Source organism: Ornithorhynchus anatinus, chromosome 3 (genome assembly GCF_004115215.2).
Source record: "Ornithorhynchus anatinus isolate Pmale09 chromosome 3, mOrnAna1.pri.v4, whole genome shotgun sequence".
Taxonomy (NCBI): Eukaryota; Metazoa; Chordata; class Mammalia; order Monotremata; family Ornithorhynchidae; genus Ornithorhynchus; species Ornithorhynchus anatinus.
The window spans coordinates 67,888,431-67,910,162 of NC_041730.1; the positions used below are offsets into that span (position 1 = coordinate 67,888,431).

The window sequence follows — 21,732 nt, forward strand, 5'->3', positions numbered from 1 at the left end:
ACTAATAAATACTTTAATAGCCACTAAATAATAACGAAATAGTATTTCATAATTATTATGGTATTTGTCAAGTGCTTACTATGTGCCAAGGACTGTACTAAACAGTGGGGTAGATACAACCCCAAATGAGGCTCACAGTCTAAGTAGGAGGGAGTAGGGTTTAATATCCATTTTATAAATGAGGAAACTGAGTCACAGACACTGACTTGCCCAAGGTCACACAGCAGAAGAGTGGAGGACTGAAACTAAAATGCAGGTCCTTTGACTCCCAGCACCAGGCTCTTTCCCCTAGACCATACTGCTTCCCATTCAAGTTGAATTACTTGTTTTGCATCAGAGAGGAGCCAAATGCACTTTGCAGTTGCCAGACCTCAGATATACTGATGGGGTTAAATCAGTTCTTTTGTAAGCCTAGGCAAAATGTATATTGCTCCCTGCACTTCTCCTGAACCTAATATGATGTGAAGAAAATATCTACAGTGCTCTTCAGTAAGGAATCTGGGAAAATTTAAGCAAAATGGAGCAACCCTGGTCATTATCCCTGACTGATTTCTCATCTTAAAGATAAAGATTGTTTATTTTCCTTCAACTATATGTTCCCCAAAATACTGGCACATACTCTGAAGGAAATAGGTGCTCTATCAATTCTACTCCTGCTGCTGGTGCTGCTGGGGTCTTTGGCATCTCTTCAGTATGAGTGTATTGAGGAAAGCTTGTGAAGCGACTAAGTGATATAGTCCTTCATTCAAGCCTAAGGAATGAGCACTTATGCATCATTATTCTTCATGGATTTGGCCATAGTGGTGACTTCTTCAATAGTTGGAAAAAGCGCCACATCTTCACATATTGGTGGGGTTTCTGTGCTTTGAAGGCCTTATAGTCAGTCATGGGTGTATTCAGGAAAATATCAAAATGTTTTCAACATCTCAGAAGTCATTGCCACTCTTCAGGCGCCGCATTACTGGGTACAAGATCCTGTAGTTTCTAAATAGTTGTGTAATTGGGACAGTGGTAGTTTGCATGACCATTTATCATGCATGTCACTTAACTTGATTGGCTTGTCATGGCCTGGATTTATAGAAACCTATTTTTGTCAGGTTCTTGAGGTGCTGTGAAGTATTGTTGATTTAACCACACTGACGAGTTCATCAGGATTCTAAGGCTGCTCCATTATATTCTGGCTATTCCTCTCAAAACCAGGAGTGACCTGCCTGATCTATTCCCCATTAGACTGGAGCAAAACAGGGTTTGTAGAAAGCTCAATCTGTTCATTTATTCTAGAGTCATGCTGGAGGATGCAACAAGGGACCTGAACTCTGGCATTAAAATAATCTGCTGATCTTTCTTTGGAAACCTCTTCCAATACAACAGGCTGAAAACATCATTTAAAAGCCTAGAGACATTCATTAAGAGGTGTTAAAAGCAGATAACTATGCCTAGAGGCATATACTCAAGAAGAGGGCCGCAAATGATTGTGATCTGCTTTTTAGGGTCAGCCTGGTGATATGGCCTGATAGTGAATCCAAATAAATTAGTGATAAAGTAGACAACCTAAACTAGGGAAATTATAAAGCTACAGTTCTTGAAATACAAAACTAACACTGTCCAAGGATTCTGTTACCTAGGCAGGGAATTGTGCAATGATGGAAGATATGAGAGGAAGTAGAAAATTGAATCAAGAGTGCCAGAATATCCATTGAGACTATGAAATATGGAATATTGACAATGTGACTATTACAATAGTAAATGTGGTATTGGTTACGCATTCACCATGTGCCAAGCACTGTACTAAGTACTGGGGCTATACAAGATAATCAAATCCCCTACGGGGCTCACAGTCTAAGTAGGATGGAGTACAGGTAGGTATTGAATCTTCATTTTGTAGATGAGGGAAATTGTCCAAGTCCATCAAGGCACATTGCAGTCAAGAAAGGAGTGGCTCTTCTTAAACAGAAGCTCTGAAAAGATTATTAATCTGAGGGGAAAAGGTGAATATAGTGCCAGGGGCTACAGAAAACAAATGCAACAGCACAGAAAGATGTTTTCTGTGTGCATATGATGGACCAGGCTGTTGGCTACCCCCAGGCCTCTAGCATTCAAGGTAAACCTCATCATCAGAGGCCATATTGAAATATGTACAAATATAAGTACCATACCTGTCAGTGGGGATGTACACCTGTACACACCCACCTTGTACACAGTAGCCCAATCCCTGCTATAAATTCAAGGTGAATAAATATAATATATGTACAAGGTATATTGTATGAGTGAAGGGAAGATGGATTTACAGATCTTGCTACAAGGTAGAAGAAAGAGTGGAGCTAATGAATGATAGCAAGGTCAGGTGTTTTGGTGCCCTCACTTAACTTCGAAGTTTGCACTTATCGGGAAACCCACCCCACCAAATCAATTAAGAGAAAAAGGAGTGAAGGAATGAGATCTTGTTTTGCAATGTATTTGCTGCCACAGGCCATTGAGACCTGAAGGGTAAAATTATGTCCTCAGAATCATGGAACAGAACAGGCCAAAGAGTATGGGCTTCTGGACTCCTGCTGTTTCCCTGAAAAAAATTGCACCATGACAACTAGAACATCCCAAACACAAAAAGTGGATAAAGTGATAAAGCCTGCCTTAGTAAAATGTGTCTGTTCTCACAGGAGAAGAAAAAAGCAATCCATCTGTTTCACTACACAAAAGTGCAGGGAGAGTGATATCCATAGAGATAAGCAATCCTTAATTTCTTCTGTTTAACTGTGAAGATTATGTCGAGGCCCTTGAATACAGTTGGATTAGGCTAGAAAGCCTGCATTAGTTGCCTACAGAATGAGGCAAAGAAAGAATAATAAACTCTGTACCTTAAATCTGAAACACAAATTGTATTTGCTGTTGTGGAAAGACACACTTAGGAAATGATGTAGGATGTTTTGTTTACTGCTAAAGAGGAACCAAACAGATGAAGAAAAAACCCCAGATACTTTAAGGACTTATTACTCAGAGCAGAGATCATCCTACAGGAAACCGTGAGGAAAACCTTCTCTCCCAGAATACCTACTTATACATTATCTGAGGCAATAAATGGCTTCCCAAAGGAGATCAAGGAAGTTCATAAACAACAAACCAAAACCCTTAAAACAAATAGGTACATCAAGATATCACAGAGGAGCTGCTAGGTGGATTGTTGAACTGAATCAGGTCTCATTTCCTTCAAGAAGTTGTCAGAGGAGTTTTCAGGCCTTTAATTTTACTACTTCTTATCAGACCTCTCCAAGAGCTCTGAGGAGGAAAGAACCCTTTCTGTTTCCTAATCTCTCAAAGTGAATCTGATAGGAAATACCAATAAAGTGCTCCTGGCAGCTCCATAACTCACTGAAAATTATGTTTGTTTGCAATGTATTTGTATGTGCCATCTCTTTCTCTTCTCAGGTACTGTACAGAAAAGTTCTAGTTTTGATCTTTTCTCTATGTCCTACCTTGTTTTAATTGGCTCTTATGAGGTGGTCTTCCCTCATCAAACCAGTCTCCTAATGAGGAAATGTTTTGCCAGATTACAATGTGAAATTCCAGTTGGAGACACAGCATTCTTTAAATCAAACCTGAAAGTTGATTGTTTCATTAGCTTGCTTGGGCAATCACCTCATTCATATTTTGAGATTGATATTTTCTTTCCATAAACTAAATTGAGCAACTTCACTGGAGGGACACAGATACTGGTGACCCACCCCAGTATACATTTGTTTCACTTAATTGACTATTAACCAAAAGTAGTTGAACAGGAAACCTAGTAGCCAAAAACCCACCAAGAACAGAAAGTAATGAGTGATGTGCTGGCTTGGCATTGTATTAAGGGGACCTAGGTTAACCTGTTGCAAATAGGGCATGTTAGTATCCTTTCCTATTTCATTAACATTAAGAAAACACATCTGTTAATAGCATTAATGAGCTTTGAAGAGCGTAATTTGGGGGACAATAAGAACATTTTTTTCTTTTAGCTGAATGCACTTTCATCTGTGACCTTTGGCAATTTGATATTTGTCCCACTCATAACCCCATAGCTCTTATGGACATATTTATAAATTATATATTCTAAATTCTAAATATTAATGTCCATCTCCCCATCTTGACTGTAAACTCGTTGTGGGTAAGGAACATGTCTGCTAACTCTGACACAATCTCCCAAGCACTTAGTACAGTACTCTGCACATAGTAAGTGATCAGTAAATACCACTGATTGATATTTATGATTTTGCAAGCATCTTCCTGTCTGTATTGCAGATGGCTTAATAGCCATGTGTGCGTCATTCAATTATATTTATTATATTTATTGTTTCATACTTATATATTACTTATAATAATTGCGGTACTTGTTAAGCACTTACTATGTGCCAAGCACTGTTCTCATTTTTGGGATATTTACAAGTTAGTTAAGTTGGACAGAGTCCCTTTCCCACATAGGGTTCACACTCTTAATCCCCATTTTACAAATGAGGTAACTGAGGTGCAGAAAAATGAAGTGATTTGCCCAAAGTCACACAGTAGGCATATGGCATTGCCGGGATTAGAACCCATGACCTTCTGACTCTCAGGTCTGTGCTCTAGCCACTTATTGTGATAAGGCAAGGCAGAAACCTAAAGATTTGTATGGTTTATGGAAAAGAGTTCATCTATGAACTCTCTGAACCCTGATGACATTTGCCTTGTTCCTTCCAGTAAGTTAATTTGCCACTGTGCATCATAAAGGTCTAACTTTGGTCGAAATTGTTAGTGTTAGTGTTTGCCTACCTCACTACTCTTACATATTAAAACTAGTTCTAGTGAAATGAACTCTTTTTGACCAAAGATCTCTGTGGAATTTGTTTTTCAGAGAGCGAGCATTGAATACTTCCCAGCCTGGATTTCTTCAACTTACAGTGGGAAATCTGAAACCTGAGATGATGTACACATTCCAAGTTGTGGCCTACAATGAAAGGGGACCAGGAGAGAGATCACAGCCTGTCAGGGTGGCCACCCAACCTGAGTGTAAGTATTAGCATAAGAGGTAGAGACTGGAAGAATTTAGACATACTCCAGCCTCCAAATCTTGGGATTTAAGACAGATGATTACCTACCAACAGGAAGAAATCATTTGAACAAATATTTGATTTTCCCAAGGCCAGATTTATATAAGTATAATAAGGTGAAAAACAGTGAAAAAATTACCTTGGTAATTTAAGGTTTAGATTGTCCAAATGGAGCGAATAAATCAAGGAGTTAGCAAATCTCCATTCTTCCTTCAAAATATCATCCTGTCCTCTGTGTAGTCACACCTCAGTTTCTCAAATTTTGACACTAAGCATTTACAGAGTATTGTTCTTTCATGAAATATCTTCCAATGAAGACATTTCCTGCCTTTGTCAGTGTAATTAATAGGAATTAAAATGATGTTAACTGGTTGGACAATGCCTTTGTTTGTAAGAGGCCCAAAAAAAGCAAAGACAGAGGTAAGCATATTGAATTTTTATATTTGCCGATAACAACCCAAGCTAGATGTATTCAATGGCAACAAATGAGAATCTAGGAAATGTAGTGAAGCGACTTGGACAACTGTGGTGAAAACTGTAGTAACTGTTGTGTCATATTTATCACCATGACTTCTTTGTATGCTTTCCTCAACATTGTGGTCTTTTTTGTGTGCATGATCAGAGTAGGGTAATTCTCAGTAAATATTTGGTATTGATTATGTCTATATATCCTTCAATTCAAGAATGGGCCTTTCCTTGCCTTTGATGGACTGTGCTTGAAATGCATGACCAGTGTCCAATTCCACTCTGTAAAGATTGTCCTTTGTCCTGCTGATAGACTTTTCACTGGCAGCATTTGTCTCTCATTAGGAAACACAATATAGACACCCTAGTCCTCATATTAACTATCAGAAAAGAAGGTGCTTTTATGCATAAATTTCATTCTAGTATTTTCCATATTGGGTTGAAATAGTTTCCAGAAAATAGATTGACTCCTTCTCCATCTGCTAACATTAAACACCTAACAAGAGTTACTGAAGAGTAAATCTTTGCCAAATCCAAACCTTATCAATAATTTGTTTCACTTAATCGTCCCTTAATTTCAAACTGTATAAAACATTCCTCCTTTCTTTTCTTTACTTGAACCAGACAGTTGGTTACATTTAAGTTAGTTAAGTTAATTTGTACTGATTCATAGGCACAAGTACATTTGAAGTTAGTATTAATATAGATACAGTTTCAAAATACTACTTGTACTTATAAGTTTTTCAAAGTGCTTAGTTCATGTTGATAAGAAAATGCTACCCTGCTGTCTCTTTATTAGATCTAGAGTAAATAATTATGCTATGAATAATATGTGATATATGCCCTCTCTATAAATCTAAATGACATTTTGGCAACTAAAAGCATTTCTGAGATTTTTAAAAAAATGTTGGTATTTCCAAGCTCATTCAATCGAATATCATTTTCAGAGGTGTGGCAGCATTTCTTTTTTAAATCCCAGCTCTCTACAAATTGTCCTTCACCTAAATAGTTAGTTCCTTTCAGTCCTAAGAGTTTATTTATAAACTCGATGATAAAGAAAATATAGACTTCCTATCATTATTTCTTTCTCTGACAAAATGATTGCATCTGTTGGAAAAAAGGCTGTTTCTTTATCACTATTTCCTCAGACCTGATGCATCTATTGCACAATAAAATTACACAACTTCTCTACAATTTGAATTTCAAGATTCCTGTAATAGGTGAAAATATCAAAGGTATTATGTAATTCTGTATTCTTAAAGAATATAAACAGATGAAAAGTAAAACAGAAATATGCCTGTCAATGACTATTCCTGAAAGTGCATACATTTTCCTAGTAATCAGTTTAAGAGATCAACAGCACAAGATCCAGCTTATGAAATAATCACCCAGAATAGAAGAGCTGCATTTGTACAAGGTTTTGTCTCCAGATTAAATCTTCCTTTTTCCTAAACCCTTACCCCCTTCTCTTCTGCTTTTATAGTGTATAATTTCACGACTGTATTATCAGTCAGGATTTAAATCCCTGCCTTCTTAAGGCTTTTCTAATCTTTTCTACCACATGTGGAGACTTTGTGAATTATTATGTTGGTCCTTTAAGACGTCGTTAGGGCAGTTCAATAGCAGAGAATGTTAAAATGGGTTATATACCAGCATGGAGGCTTAGGTTAATGTAGATAGTCTGTTTGTGGGACCTCAAATCAATTATCTTCTATAGCCTCTATGTTTAAGATACGTAAGACATAAATCTGGTTCACTGTGCTTTTTACCCTGAAGGAAATGTAGAAGATCATGGAGGTATTGCCCAGAAAAGTTTGATTGTCATACATTTTGTTTGGGTAAATATTTGTCCTTTTCTGGAATTTGTCTTGTAATTTCTTGAAAATAACACTTCCTTAATGTGATAGGTCAGGTCTGCCTACATTAAACAACATATTGCCTGATTTATCCCGATAATTTATTGAAAAATATATTGGAACCTGAATATATGTCACTAATTGCTTTCTTGATGGTGTGGAATGTTAAGGGGAAGTTGATAATTCTCTGGGCAATTTGAACTGTAAAGGCAGTCCAGTGATCTAATTTAGTCCTAAAAGTTCATTTTGAGGGGTGGGTTTTTTGAATCAGCTATTTTTGCTTCAGCAGAAAATTAGTCTATTCCTCTCTTTAATTTGACTGTATAGTCCTAGACTAATAAGATGACTGTGCCACTACCCTCTTGCTCCAGTAAAATCAGGGGAGCACAGATTACAATAAATTTTTCTCAATTTTTGAGTCTCGTGGTAGGTGATGAGAAGCAGCCTGGCTCAGTGGAAAGAGCCCAGGCTTGGGAGTCAGAGGTCATGGGTTCGAAATCCAGGTCTGCCACTTGTCAGCTGTGTGACTGTGGGCAAGTCACTTAACTTGGCTTTGCCTCAGTTCCCTCATCTGTAAAATGGGGATTAATACTGTGAGCCTCCTGAGGGACAACCTGATTACCCTGTATTTACCCCAGTGCTTAGAACAGTGGTCTGCACATAGTAAGCGCTTAACAAATACCAACATTATTATCATTATTATTACTTAGGTCATCAAAAATCATTAACTGGGAATGGGTGGCAAAGGAGTTAAAGAGTAAGGGAGTGCAGGCCCTATGATTCATATCATAGAAAATCATGGAGGCATTTCCCGAAAATTTTGATTGTGTTCTACATTTCGTTTGAGTAAATATTCATCCAACTTTTGATTCTGCCTTGTAATTTCTTCACTATTACAGTTGGTCATATGATACATCAGGTCAGCCTGCACTAAAAAGCATTTTGCCTGAATCATCCAGTTAATTTATGGAAAATATATATTGGAACCTGAATTTCTGGTTTGAAATTGTGTTGAGGCAAAAGGAATGGGTTTAAAATATAAAACTTAGTATGAATACATAGCAACATCTCTAACAGACCAGAATCAAGTAGCCCCCTGAAAACTAGCAAATAGATGAAAGTCAAGTGGCTTAGTTTACCATTTTTAGGAGCCATCATTCCTTATACGACTAAATTCCAAAACCTTAGGATGGATTACAGCCTGCTTATAGCTTTCCTTCACCCAGCATTAGCTCTTTCCAAAAGTTAGATCTATTCTTTCTCCCTCCTTTGCTGTTTCCTTTTCCACTTTCCCTGTTTCTACCCTAGTGTTCTCTCTGTGCACTACACTTTTCTATCCCTGGACCCATCTCTTCCTTTCCCTACCAGTCTCTTTTCTTAATTGTGTTAAGAAATCTGTCCATGTCTCTCATCATTCATCCTCATAGTCCCCTCTCTACACGGATGTGCTTCTGGGTCAGTAGGTTTCATCTATCACTCTGTGTGTGTTTTGTCCATATGTGTATATTGTGTTGTGTGTTTCCCTCTATGAATTTGTCATCTTTTCCATCATACCCTTTCTTATGCATGGATAGGATCTTACCATCAGGAAAATTATCTTCAAAACTTAAGCCCTTAAATATCTTTGTTTTGCAAATCCTTGTGATTATTTATCTATGAGTATATTCATAATTCTGTATGTATTCCTCGGCAAGTGATGTTTATTTGCTTTGCTTTGCTCCTGTGAGTTTCTAGCAAAGTTTGCTCACAATTCCTGTGTGTTTCCATGTGTACCACTGTGAATATGGGTGCCTGTATACATCTGCTTATGTGGGTGGAAAGTCAAATTAATCAGAAATTCAGTCTTTATTATTCTGGGTTTGAGATGGAAGAGATTCTCCAAAAGGTGAGAGATTCTAAACAGTTATAAAGAGATGGGGCTTTCAGTACAATCACCATTATACAATAGCAGACAGCTTGAAGTAGGGCAAGGGGTTTTAGTTTGTGGTTGAGGAAACTAGTTTTTGCCTAAGAAATGATTCTTCAAAATGTCACTTTCAAACTGGCATGTTTTATATTGTTAAGGGGAATTGGCTATATACAGGTTTTCTGATTGGTTGTCAGAGGGTCAGGTCGTATCCTGCCTTATCTCAAATGCTTTTCTAGTTGGAAAGAGATGGAGAAATACATGTATGGGTTCAATAATGCAGTATTGTTGGGAGACAAGTACCTCAAGGAAACTTAGCTTTAGATTTAAGGGTCAGGGAGGAAGAGACAGAAGAGGAGATAATTTTTAAGAGGATGACAGCAGAAATGATGACTGAGGAGACCAGTTCAACAGTCCATTTTCTCTAGATTCGGGAGCTATTGTGTTGAGAAGGATTTCTTATAGGATCCAACACTGTTTCAACTCACCAGAACTCTCCAAAGTCTCTCTCCTGCTGGATAATCAGCATCATCTCAAACATGGTATAGTAAAGACTGAATACCTCATTGATAATTTTATTACATTGTTATTCATTGGGGACAGCCTGCTAAGTGCTTGCCATCATTTTCTGTCATTTTTTGTCTCAAAAATGCAATTTTTCAAATCTGTTTTCTAGTCATGCAACATTGGGGTAATTTTTTATGCTTTCCTCCTCCTGCTTTTTTTCCTGGATCATCTCTCAAATCTATCCCTTTATCTTTATTTTCACAGTTAAATCCCTAATTTGCAATCTTTTTTATCTAGATGTCTAAAGTCATCTCCATGTTGGGCTCCCTGCTTCTTTCTTTTCTACTCCTCTAACCATTCAAATACTCCCCAAGATCATCATCTTTTCTCATCTTTGATCCAGTGCTCTCAAAGCCCCGATGAGCATTGATCCATTAACCCTCACATCGATTACAAGTAATCTGAAAAAATGCAAGTTGGCTTTCAGACAGCTGTCTATTCCTGAGGAGTGTTTACATACTAGAAGACTCTATCTTAGCATCTTAAGAATATGAATCAGAATTGTTTCTAAGGGTGTTACATCTAGAGCACATCAAAGCATCAAATCCATTTGATAATTTTATTATAGGCAATTATTATTTGCTTCACATTCAGTGCTACATGGAGGGAGGAGTTGGGGTGGAAAGCAGGGGACCAATGATAAAAGCCCAAAACAATCAGTCATTTGCCCAATGTCAGAAACTGAATTCAAACACTGTTCTTGAGATTCCTGCTCCAGTAATAATAATAATAATAATGTTGGTATTTTTTAAGTGCTTACCATGTGCAGAGCACTGTTCTAAGCGCTGGGGTAGATACAGGGTAATCAGGTTGTCCCATGTAAGGCTCACAGTTAATCCCCATTTTACAGATGAGGTAACTGAGGCACAGAGAAGTTAAGTGACTTGCCCACAGTCACACAGCTGACAAGTGGTAGAGCCAGGATTTGAACCCATGACCTCTGACTCCCAAGCCCGGGCTCTTTCCACTGAGCCCCAGTATTACTGCTCTGTCCTTCTAACCACTCCTTTGAAAGAAAAACATTTATTTTGTAATTATATTTTAACACTTACTTTCATATTTCATGCATAATTCCATTTATTGGAGAAAATGTATAATAGACATTGGCATTAGCAAATGTAATGTGATCCACTTGTGATCTAAAAACACATGTCGATGAAACTAACATTGTAACTCCAAGAGGAAGGGAAACAGCATGCTTAATTGAAAGAGCACAGACCTTGAGTCAGAGAACCGGTTCTAATCCTGACTCCACCACTTATATTCTCTTTGATCTTGGGCAAGTCACTTAACTTTGTTATGTCATCTATAAAATGGGATTAAATCCTTCTCCATCCAATTTAAGACTGTGATCCCCATGTGGTAAAGGGACTGTGGTACAGCCTGATTATCTTGTACATCCAACCCAGGGCAGGGTACAGTTTCTGGTACATAGTAAGCTCTTAGCAAGTACCATTTTTTAAAAATAAACCAAGATAAATATGTATAATTTTCTTCTGCAAAGTACTCTACATGTCTTAATGGAAAATAGTAAGTCTGAGACCAGGTAAAGTATGGCTGGGGGGGAGAGTAAACAAACAAACAAAAAACTTGATCTTTAGGGGTTCTTTTTTATAGATATGTTTTAAAGGCATTATTTAAATATGTTAAAGAGTGCACAAATTACTGTTCCATCTGACACCTGTTACAATAATGGTGAAGATATTTATGGAGTGCAGTGCATTGTATTAACTGCTTGCGGAAGTAGAACCAAAGTATAAAATATAGAGTCTGTCAATGATCCTGTCATATAAATATCAGTGATGGCCTAGTCTTTATCATCATTCAGATCAGAACTATAGAACTTAGCCTGTGGACAATCCAGGTAGCATTGCCCTTGATAGCTTTGGAAGGTTAATTAGGGAAACAGTTTGTCCCAGTGGATAGAGCAAGGGCCTGGGAATCAGAAGGACGTAAATTCTAATCCCAGCTTCACCACTTATCTGCTGTGTGACTGGCACAAGTCACTTTACTCAGTTTCCTCATCTGTAAAATGGAGTTTGAGATTTTGAGCCCTATGTGGGACAGAGACTGTGCCCAACCCAATTACAATGCAGATGGCAGAACTGGGGGAAGACCTCTTGAAAGAGATGTTACTTTAATAAGGCTTTGAAGGAGGAGAATGTGACAGTCTGGCATATATGGAGGGGGAAGGAGTTCCAAAACAGAGGGTGGATGTGAGAAAAGGATTGGCAGTGAAATAGATGAGATTGAGACACAGTGAGCAAAACTGATGTTAGAGGAGCAAAGTGTGTGGGCTGGGCTGTAATAGGAAATCAGTGCGGTGAGGTAGGAGGGGGTGAGGTGATTGAGTGCTTTAAAACAGATGGTTACAAGTTTCTGTTTGATGTGGAGGTGGATGGGCTATCACTGAAGATTCTTAAGGAATAGAAAGATGTGGACAGAACTCTAAGAAAAATGATCCTATCATAATAGCAAAGTATGAAGTGGAATGGGGAGAGAAAGGAAACAGTGATGTCAGTTAAGAGGCAGGACATGGTAAATGCTTAGTTCAGCATAGTAGGAGTTTGGATTGTGAGGAATGGGCAGGTTTTAGCAATGTTGTCTAGGTAGAATAAGCAGGATTTGATGACAGATTGAATATGTGGATTGAATGAGAGATGAGTTGAGGATAATGCCAACATTATGGAATTCCGAGATTTGGAGGGTAGCATTTTTGACCAAAGATATGGAAAGACATGGGGGAAGATAGGGTTTGGGTGGGAAGATGAGGAGCTCTATTTGAATATGTTAAATTTTAGTTGTGGGAAGGATATCCAGATAGCGATGTCCTGAAGGCAAGAGGAAATGTGAGACTGCAGAGAAAGAAAGGTCAGGGACTGGAAAGGTAAATTTGGGAAGTATCCACAAAAAGACGGTAATTGAACCCATGGGAGTGAATGGGTTCTTCAAGGCATAGGTGTAGATGGAGAGTAGAAGGGGATCTAGAACCAAGCCTTGAGGGATCCTCACTGTCAGAGGAAGATTCTGTAAAAGAGACTGAGGAGGAGCAGTCAGAGAGATGGGAGAACTAATCTGCTGTGAAGAGGGAACATGTCTACCAATTCTGTTATATTGTATTCTCCCAAAAACTTAGAACAATGCTCTACACACAGTATGTACTCACTGTATACAGTTGATTGATTAAGGACAGTGTCAGTGAAGCCAAGTCTGTATAATGTTTCAAGGTGAAGAAGGTTGATTTACCGTGCTGAAGGCAACTGAGAGGTCGACAAGGATTGGGGTGGATTAGAGGCTGTCGGGTTTGGAAAGAAGGTTACTGGTGAATTTAGGGAAGTTTTCATTGAGTGAAAGGGTCAGAGGCCAGTTTGGCGTGGATCAAGGAGAGAATTGGAGGAGAGGAAGTGAAGACAAACAGTATAGAAACCTCTTTCAAGCAGGTTTGAAAGGAATGGAAGGAGGGAGATGGGGTGATAACTTGACGGAGCAGTGGGGTCAAGGGAGGTATTTTTAGGATGGGGCGTTAACTGGAAGAAAGCAGTGGGGAAGAAAGTGAATAGTTGAAGATGGGAGTCTGGAAGGAAAGGCAGTTTGGGTGGCAAGTGCTTTAATAAGGTGAGAAGGGGTTGGATCAGAGATGGGCGTAGAGACATGCTGGAAATCAAAGCCACCACCCACCTTGAAAAGGTCACCAGGGAATGGAATACCATTTTCATACAGCTCTTCCATTCCATATAGTCTCCATCTTTATTTCCAATCAATCACTCATATTTATTGATCACTTACTGTATTGCAATAAAATACAGTATAATAGATTCAGTAAACACACTTCCTTCCCACAAGGAGTTTATGGTCTGGAAAGGTAAAAAGACATAAAAATGAATGACAGATATGTACATAAGTCCTATGGGACTGAGACTGGGGTAAATAAAGGGTACACATTCAAGTGCGTGGAGACTTGCACTTGGGAACTTCATTCTGTTCCTCCTCCTCTTCAGCAGCAGCAGCATAAGTATTAATTGGGTGCCTACAGTAGCTAGAGCCCTGTACTGTGCCTTATTGCTTGGAAAAGGGGATGGTGGGAGTGACTTTGATTTTCTGGGTACCCCTTTTCCTGAGGCATTAATCACTCAATAAATCAGTTTTATTGAGCACTTAGCACCGTACTCAGCTCTTGGAAGAGTATTATATAATGGAGTTGGTAGAACCCATTCGCAGCCCACAACTCAGCTTTTTTTGCCTCATGAACTGAGAAGTCCCTGCACCTAGTTATTAAGCACTTCATCTTCTGGATGTTGGGCTAGAAAAGCCACTTGAATTCAAGGCATCTTATTGACTCTCATTAAGGAAAGCTTTACTTTGAAAGTTTAATTTCTTTCCTGCCCTACCAGCCATGACACCAGAGTAAGCCCAGATTTGTTAATTTTGCTTAACTATATATAGTCATATGCCTACAGTCTCCTGAATTATATCTATGCTTATATTTGCTCACTTATAATATTACATATATTACATTATACAGAGAGAAAATATAAATATACATTATGTACCTCATTATATATAGATGAATATTACATATATTTACATATATAGTATGTAGATACATTATTTTATTTGGCTGTGAGCACCATGTGGGACATGGACAGTGTCCAACCTGATTTGCTTGTATCTACATCAGTGCTTAATACAGTGCTTTGGCACATAGTAAGCAATTTACAAAGACCATGAAAAAATAAAAAATGTTGGATTTTTCTGTGTCCCATGCCAGGAACATTACATTATAAAAATATGTTGTTTATGTTGCACTATATTCTGAACAGTAGAAAAGATAATCTTCAAAGACTACTAGTACAGATAAGTTGGTGCTATTTTCCCTTTGTGCTGAGAGCATTCTGTAGTGAGAAGAATGCATCTGTGATGTTGTCTTCACAGATGTTTTGTCATCCAGGATTTCACTTGTGCTAGCTGACGTTTTATTGAGAGAACAAAAGTGAGGCAACCCATTTTGGTAATTAGAATGAAAGAAATAGTGGGGTTTTGATGTACTACTGGCAATTTTATATATAGTTTTTAACCTAATGAAGTGTTCGTGTCAAAGGAAGGCAAAGATGCCTTGTGGAAAAAGCATGGCCTTAGGAGTCTGAGGACCTGGATTCTAATCCCAGCTCTATCACTGTCTGCACTGTGACCTCAGACAAGTCACTTAACTTCTCTGTGCCTCAGTTTTCTCATCTGTAAGATTAGGATTAAAGCTTTGAACCCATGTGGGACATGGATTATGTCCAACCTGATTATCTTATATCAATCCCAGAGTTTATTACAGTGTCTGGCACAGAGTAAGCACTTAAAAAATACTATGAAAATAAAATGATGGTTTTGGTCATCATGATAAATGTCTATTTCCCCTCTCATGATGCCTATTGCAGAAAGGAAAAAAAAACAGATTATTCCAAAGTCACATGAACAAATGACATAATCACCCTAAGCAGTGCTCATGAGGTCAACCCAGACTCTACTTGCTGTACCACTAAGGTTAGTCCAATCTAAAGATGAAGGTCATCAACTGAGAATGCCCTCTTACCTGGCCACAACAATTCCGCTGAAGGAGCGATTTTTGTCTCCTGAAACAGTCATGAAGGAGTACCAGGAAAGAGTCAGATGCTGAAAGAACACTTTTCCAAAGTGCTTTGAATAGTGATCTATGCCTTGGATTTGTTCCCAGGAGGAAATCAAGTGCTTGACTACATTTAGAGAGCTTGGCCTAGCAGTTCTGGGTTCCTGACAGCCACGTGGCAGGGGTAATGGAAATCTATGCTAGACTAAGCCTCCAAATTAGTTATTAGTAGAGCATATTATAACAGCCTCTCTTATGGAAGACAGAAGCATGAATATCTGAGAAACTTTATTTCACTAGCATCAAAATGGAAAAAAGGCACTCCATTTCAGCTTCTACTTCTGCTTGTTAATCTGCAAACAGCCTCAAACTCATCTGAGTGCTTTGGGTTTCTGCTAAATACAGAAAGCTATGTGACCTTCAAATGAAATGTTTTCTCACCCCCAACTGGCTACGTAAATGGACAGTGACAGCCCTTTGGCTACTGTGGGGACAAGCACAGGGCAGGGATCATGTCTGCTAATTCTGTGTATTTTGTATGGTATTTGTTAAGTGCTTACTATGTTCCAGGGACTGTATTAAGTGCTAGGGCCAGATGCAAACTAATGAAGTTGGACACCCTCCAGGTCCCACATGGGGCTCAATGTCTTAATCCCCAATTTACAGGGTGAGGTAACTGAGGCTCAGAGAAGAAAAATGACTTGTCTAAGGTTACACATCAGACGAGAGGTGGAGGCGGGATTAGAACCCAGGTCCTTCTGAGTCCTAGGCCCGTGGTCTATCCACTAGGGCCGCATTCTGTCCCAAGGGCTTAATACAGTGCTTTGCACGTAGCACTCAATAAGTACGATTGCTTAGTGGATTGATAGATTAGAACTGTATCCCTTCCTTTCTAGGCCACAAACAGATATGTGAATGTTAAATTGGGATAGCCACGTTGCCATCTGTACTTCTGTAGATTCTAAGCATTCCTTTGAAACTCAGCAACTAAACAGAAACAGGATCTTGTTTCAGGATAACTACTGAGCTTAACTTGGTTTTTGGCATTGAAATTCTGTGTTTTCCTTTTGCAAAGGTCTTTGGAGATTTGCATCATGAAACCATCATAGAGTAGCATCCTGAGGCTTGGTAAACTTTGGGGAAACCATCCTTGGGAGAGCCCAATGCCATGTAATCAAGCAGAAAAGGCAGCATCTTCTAGACCATAAGCTTATCTCTAGATTTTAAGCTTGTTTTGGGCAGGGGATGTGTCTGTTTATTATTATATTACACTCTCTCAAGCACAGAAAGCGCTCAATAAATACAACTGAATTATTGAATGAATCTGGAATATACACCAGAAAAGAAATAGGCACTGGAAGACCTGTTCTGGTTGGAATTGTTTGACGGGAGGTGCTTTCTGTGTTTGGCTTCTTTGAAGCTGAGTCCTCTAGACTCAATATCACTGGGGCTGGCCTCTGCGGACCCCATATTGGCACATGGGTCAAAGAATGCACTTGTTCTCAGGGGATGGTGTTAGCCCCTGCCTGAGGGCCTGGGCCTGTGGTCAGACGACAGGGTGTGGGGCAGACAGCCACCAGCAGTGTTGTCTGCTCCCAGAGAACCTACATGATTCCAGGTGGGACATGGGGGCTTCCCCGGGGTGGGGATGGAGGAAACCTCATCCACAATCCTGCTGCTCTCATTCTTTTGTCCATCGGGATAAAGTATCTGACAGTCTAAGAACCTGAGTCTTCTCCTCCTCTGCACTGGGAATAAGCGAGAGTCTCGTCACAGAATGGAATACTTTGGTCTTCAACCCCAACCATATTCCCTGCACAAAGCCTAGTCTTGTGGAAATGGTGCCTTGGCCTCAGCCACCTTCTGTTCTCGTACAAGTCAGATTTTGAGACTCCTTTCTCAAAGTAATATCCCAAACTCTCCTGATTTCACAGGAGAGCCTCTTAGAGGATATTGTTCCTCACTTCCTAGTGGGTAGTTGTATCACACTGCATGACCTTATTTTCTAGATCTGTTCAAAACTACGGTTAGGTCTGAGGAAGAGTTAAATTTAGGACTTGGTTCTCTCAATATGCGGTAAGAAGTGAGACTTAGTAGAAAGAGCATAGGACTGGGAGTCAGGAGACTGGGGTTCTAATCCCCACTGTGGCACTTGTCTGCTGTGTGACCTCGGGTAAATTTCTTCACTTCTCTTTGCCTCAGTTACTTCATCTGTAAAATGGTCATTAAATGTCTACTCTCTCTCTCCCCTTTACACTCTGAGTCCTATGGAAAGTCAAAGACTATGTCCCGTCTGATTATATTGATCTACCACCTCACTTAGCAATACCACAGTTAGCATTACTAGTAGGGAAGTTGTCTATCAATTTTTGTGTATGTAATAATTAAAGCAATAATAATGATAGTTGTTAAGGGCTTATTATGTGCCAGGCACTGTTCTAAGTACTAGGGTAGATAAAAGCTAATCATGTTGTCCCATGTGGGGGTTAATCCCCATTTTACAGATGAGGTAACTGAGGCCCAGAGGAATTAAGTGGCTTGCCCAAGGTCACATAGCAGACAAGTGGCGGAGCTGGGATTAGAACCCATGTCCTCTGACTGCCAAGATTGTCCTCCATCTACTAAGCCTTGCTGCTTCTCCTAATAATTATAGTATGTGTTCAGCACTTACTATCTGCCAGGCACTGTACTAAGCGCTGGGGTGGATACAAGCAAATCAGGTTGGACACAGTCCCTGTCCCATGTGGGCCTCATAGTCTCAATCCCCATTTTACAAATGAGGTAACTAAGGCACAGAGAAGTAAAGTGACTTGCCCAAGGTAACAAAGCAGACAAGTGGGAGGGCCGGGATTAGAATGCATGACCTTTTGACTCCCAGGTCTGTGCTCTATCCACTATGCCATGCTGCTTCTGTACTCTCCCAAGTGCTTAGTACAATGCTCTGCACCCAGTAAATGCTTAATAAATGCCACTGATTGATAGCATCATGCAGAGATTAGTTAAGATCCCTGCCCTAACCTCTTATCTGTTTTAAAACTGTATTTAATTGTTTATGTGATAGGCCTGTAATCTATAAATTTAGGAGACGATGTATCAAATGTGTGTGTGGGGGGCAGCTGTTTATGATTTTCTAATGTAAATCAGTTCTTTTTAAGATATAAACTCTGCTTTTTAAGTTAATTGGACATATAAGGTGCCCCACACAATTCCATTAATATTTGAAAACCTTTCTGATGATATGGGATGAATCCCTAAAAACAGTACCCTTTAACATTCGAAAACCTTTCAGATGATATGAGATGAATCTCAAATAACAGAAGCCTGGAAGGAACTGTACCCACCTTGTTCAGCTGTAACGTCTTTGGGTGGAGCTGTTTACTGAGGTCACAGGGCTAAGAGAAGAAGCAGTGAGGTCTAAGGGAAAGAAAGACCACCGACCTGGGAGTCAGAGGACATGGGTTCTAATCCCATTTCCACCACATATCTGCTGTGTGATCTTAGCGTAACTGAACTTTTCTGTGCCTCAGTCACCTCATCTGTAAAATGGGGATTGAGACTGTGAACCCCATGTGGGACATGGACTATGTCCAACCTGATGTTCTGTACAAGTTCGAATTCCGCCTCTGCCACTTGTCAGATGTGTGACTGTGGTCACGTCACTTAACTTCTCTGTGCCTCAGTTCCCTCATTTGTAAAATGGGGATTAAGACTGTGAGCCTCATGTGGGACAACCTGATTACCCTGTATCTACCCCAGAACTTAGAACAGTGCTCTGCACATAGTAAATGCTTAACAAATACCAACATTATTATTTATCCCAGTGCTCAGCACAATGTTTTGTTTGTATTTGTATTTGTTAAGCACTTACTATGTGCAGAGCACTGTTTTAAGCGCTGGGGTAGACAAAGGGGAATCAGGTTGTACCAGGTGGGGCTCACAGTCTTAATCCCCATTTTACAGATGAGGTAACTGAGGCACAGAGAAGTTAAGTGACTTGCCCACAGTCACACAGCTGACAAGTGGCAGAGCTGGGATTCGAACTCATGACCTCTGACTCTAAAGCCCGTGTTCTTTCCACTGAGCCACGCTGCTTCTCCAGTGTCTGACACATTGTACTTAAGCGCTTAACAAATACTACACACACAAAAAGTGCCTGGCATAAAGTGTTTAACAAACACCATTTAAGGAAAAAAAAATCATTTTCTTTATCTGCATCATGTATGCCCAGTGGGAATATGGTAGGATTGGACCACCCTAAGTCTTTATGGGCCAACAAGTGGCCCTTATGATTTTGTTTCTTTTCCCAGATCACAATGTCTTGGTTATGTTGACTCATGCTTGCAGGGCTTAGAACATTTTGTGAGTCTCGAAGATGGTTGAAGGGAGTGAATCAAAATCCCTACTACATTATGATGAGGTGACTGAAACTCAGGTGGAGATTCACTATGCTGGACTAGTGGAGGAGTTGGGGGAGAGGGAGAGATTGTTTGTGGGGGACCGAGAGAGAGAGAGCTTACCCGACCACTACCTTCTATGCCCCATAAGAAGGCTCTGCAGCCCCCTCAGCTCCAAGATTGCATTGTACCTCCCCTGGCTCTCAGCTGTTCTCCATTGAGGGGAAATGAGCCCCAGCTGTACGTCATCTGCAAAGGGCAGGAAGATACAGAACCCTTCTAGTCCAAGGTATTGCTTCTTCAATGACTGCATGAAATGGAGAGAGCAGAAGAGTGGTGAATTTTCTGCCAGCAGAAGCGTTTAGAGAAGAATAACTTGGTCAAAGCAGAAGGTATGAGAGGACTGATTGCACAGGACTGGACTCTTTGGGTAATGTTGGTAGAAGGAGGGAGGAGAGATTTTTATATTAAACCTATGAATTTGCTGATCTGGAAACATATTTTGAACTTGTGCTTTGCAGTCATCTCTTTATCCAGATGATGCTGTCTTTCTGTGTATGCTCTCTGATCTCCTTGCTCTGTAGTGTTGTCCCAGGAGAGCATTGCTTCAGTCAGTAGAAAGGTGCTTAGTTTTATTAAAATTTTAGCTTTTTAAGTGACAGCTTGGAGTGTATAAAATCACTTACCTAATTCAGTAGAAAAAAACAAGCATGAAAAAGCACAGATGGAAGCTGTGTCCATTGTTACTAGATGGTGGGGCAAAAGGTTCGTGGCTTATACATCTAAATCTGTCACTTTTATGACAGAAGCCATCTGTCATTTTTTGCCTTGCACATAAGCTCTGTATTGGTTTTATGCATTTGGTCAAGGGCAGAATGGTGGAACATTGAGCCATTAGTACCCTGAAGGCTCCAAGTTAACACTCTCACCTACTTCATTGTCATAGTCAGCACTTAACAGTTGGATCAAGTTTCCCCCAACGATTAACCTTTTTCAGTCAGCAAGAACATTTATTATGGGTTTAACTTTGACTGTGTGAAGACCCGTTCATGAAATATATGTGGACATTGGTTCAGACACAGCTTCTGATACTGAGGCAGCTGAGAAACTAAAGGGTAGGGAGGGACAGGCACACTATTAGAGAGAAGAGAAGGAAATAGACAAATTGAAATGATACTATTAGCAATAGCAATTTATTTCTACTTAAAGGTGATAGCCTTTGGGCTCTTTGACTCCTATGACCAAGCAACTGCCTCCATCTTCTCAACATTCTCAATGTTATACAGAGGCTTCTGCTCACCCTCTGATCCTGTTACTACCTACTAAAATATGGACAGTTATCTCCTACACTTTCCCTTCCTGAGTCCCACTTGAATGGCCAATTCCCTAGATCATGTCCACCAATGCTAGGTAGGGAAACTGGGAACTGACAATTCTGGGCTTTCAGCACCCTAATTAAGGCACGGGAGACCCAGATTACCATCTTAGGCTCTTTATGATGCCCACAGAGATGAGGCTAGACAGGGGAGAGTTGGCAGGAAGTCCTGGCTGGTGGCCCATGTCTCTATTTTGAATGCTTCAAACCCAAGAGGGTACAAGAAATCCCAGCATGGAATTCCCACTCTGGAAATCCACACTTGGAAGTAATAATAATAAATAATAGTGGTACGTGTTAGGCGCTTACTATGTACCAAGATACAAGTTAATCAGGTTAGACACAGTCCTGTCCCACATGGGGCTCTCTCTCTTAATCCTCATTTTACAGATGAGATATCTGAATCCCAGAGAAATGAAGTGACTTGCTCAAGGTCAACACAACAGACATGTGGCAGAGCAGGGATTCATTCATTCAATTGTATTTATTGAGCATTTA

The 21,732-nt window shown here is 39.8% G+C and overlaps 1 protein-coding gene across 1 annotated transcript in view; it reads left to right on the plus strand.

The window, feature by feature from the left end:
* DCC (DCC netrin 1 receptor) overlaps positions 1-21,732 on the plus strand; it is a 644,354-nt gene that overhangs the window by 338,863 nt on the left and 283,759 nt on the right. Inside the window, 1 exon segment of the mRNA XM_039911321.1 lies at positions 4,862-5,016. Coding sequence (XP_039767255.1) covers positions 4,862-5,016 — 155 coding nt within the window.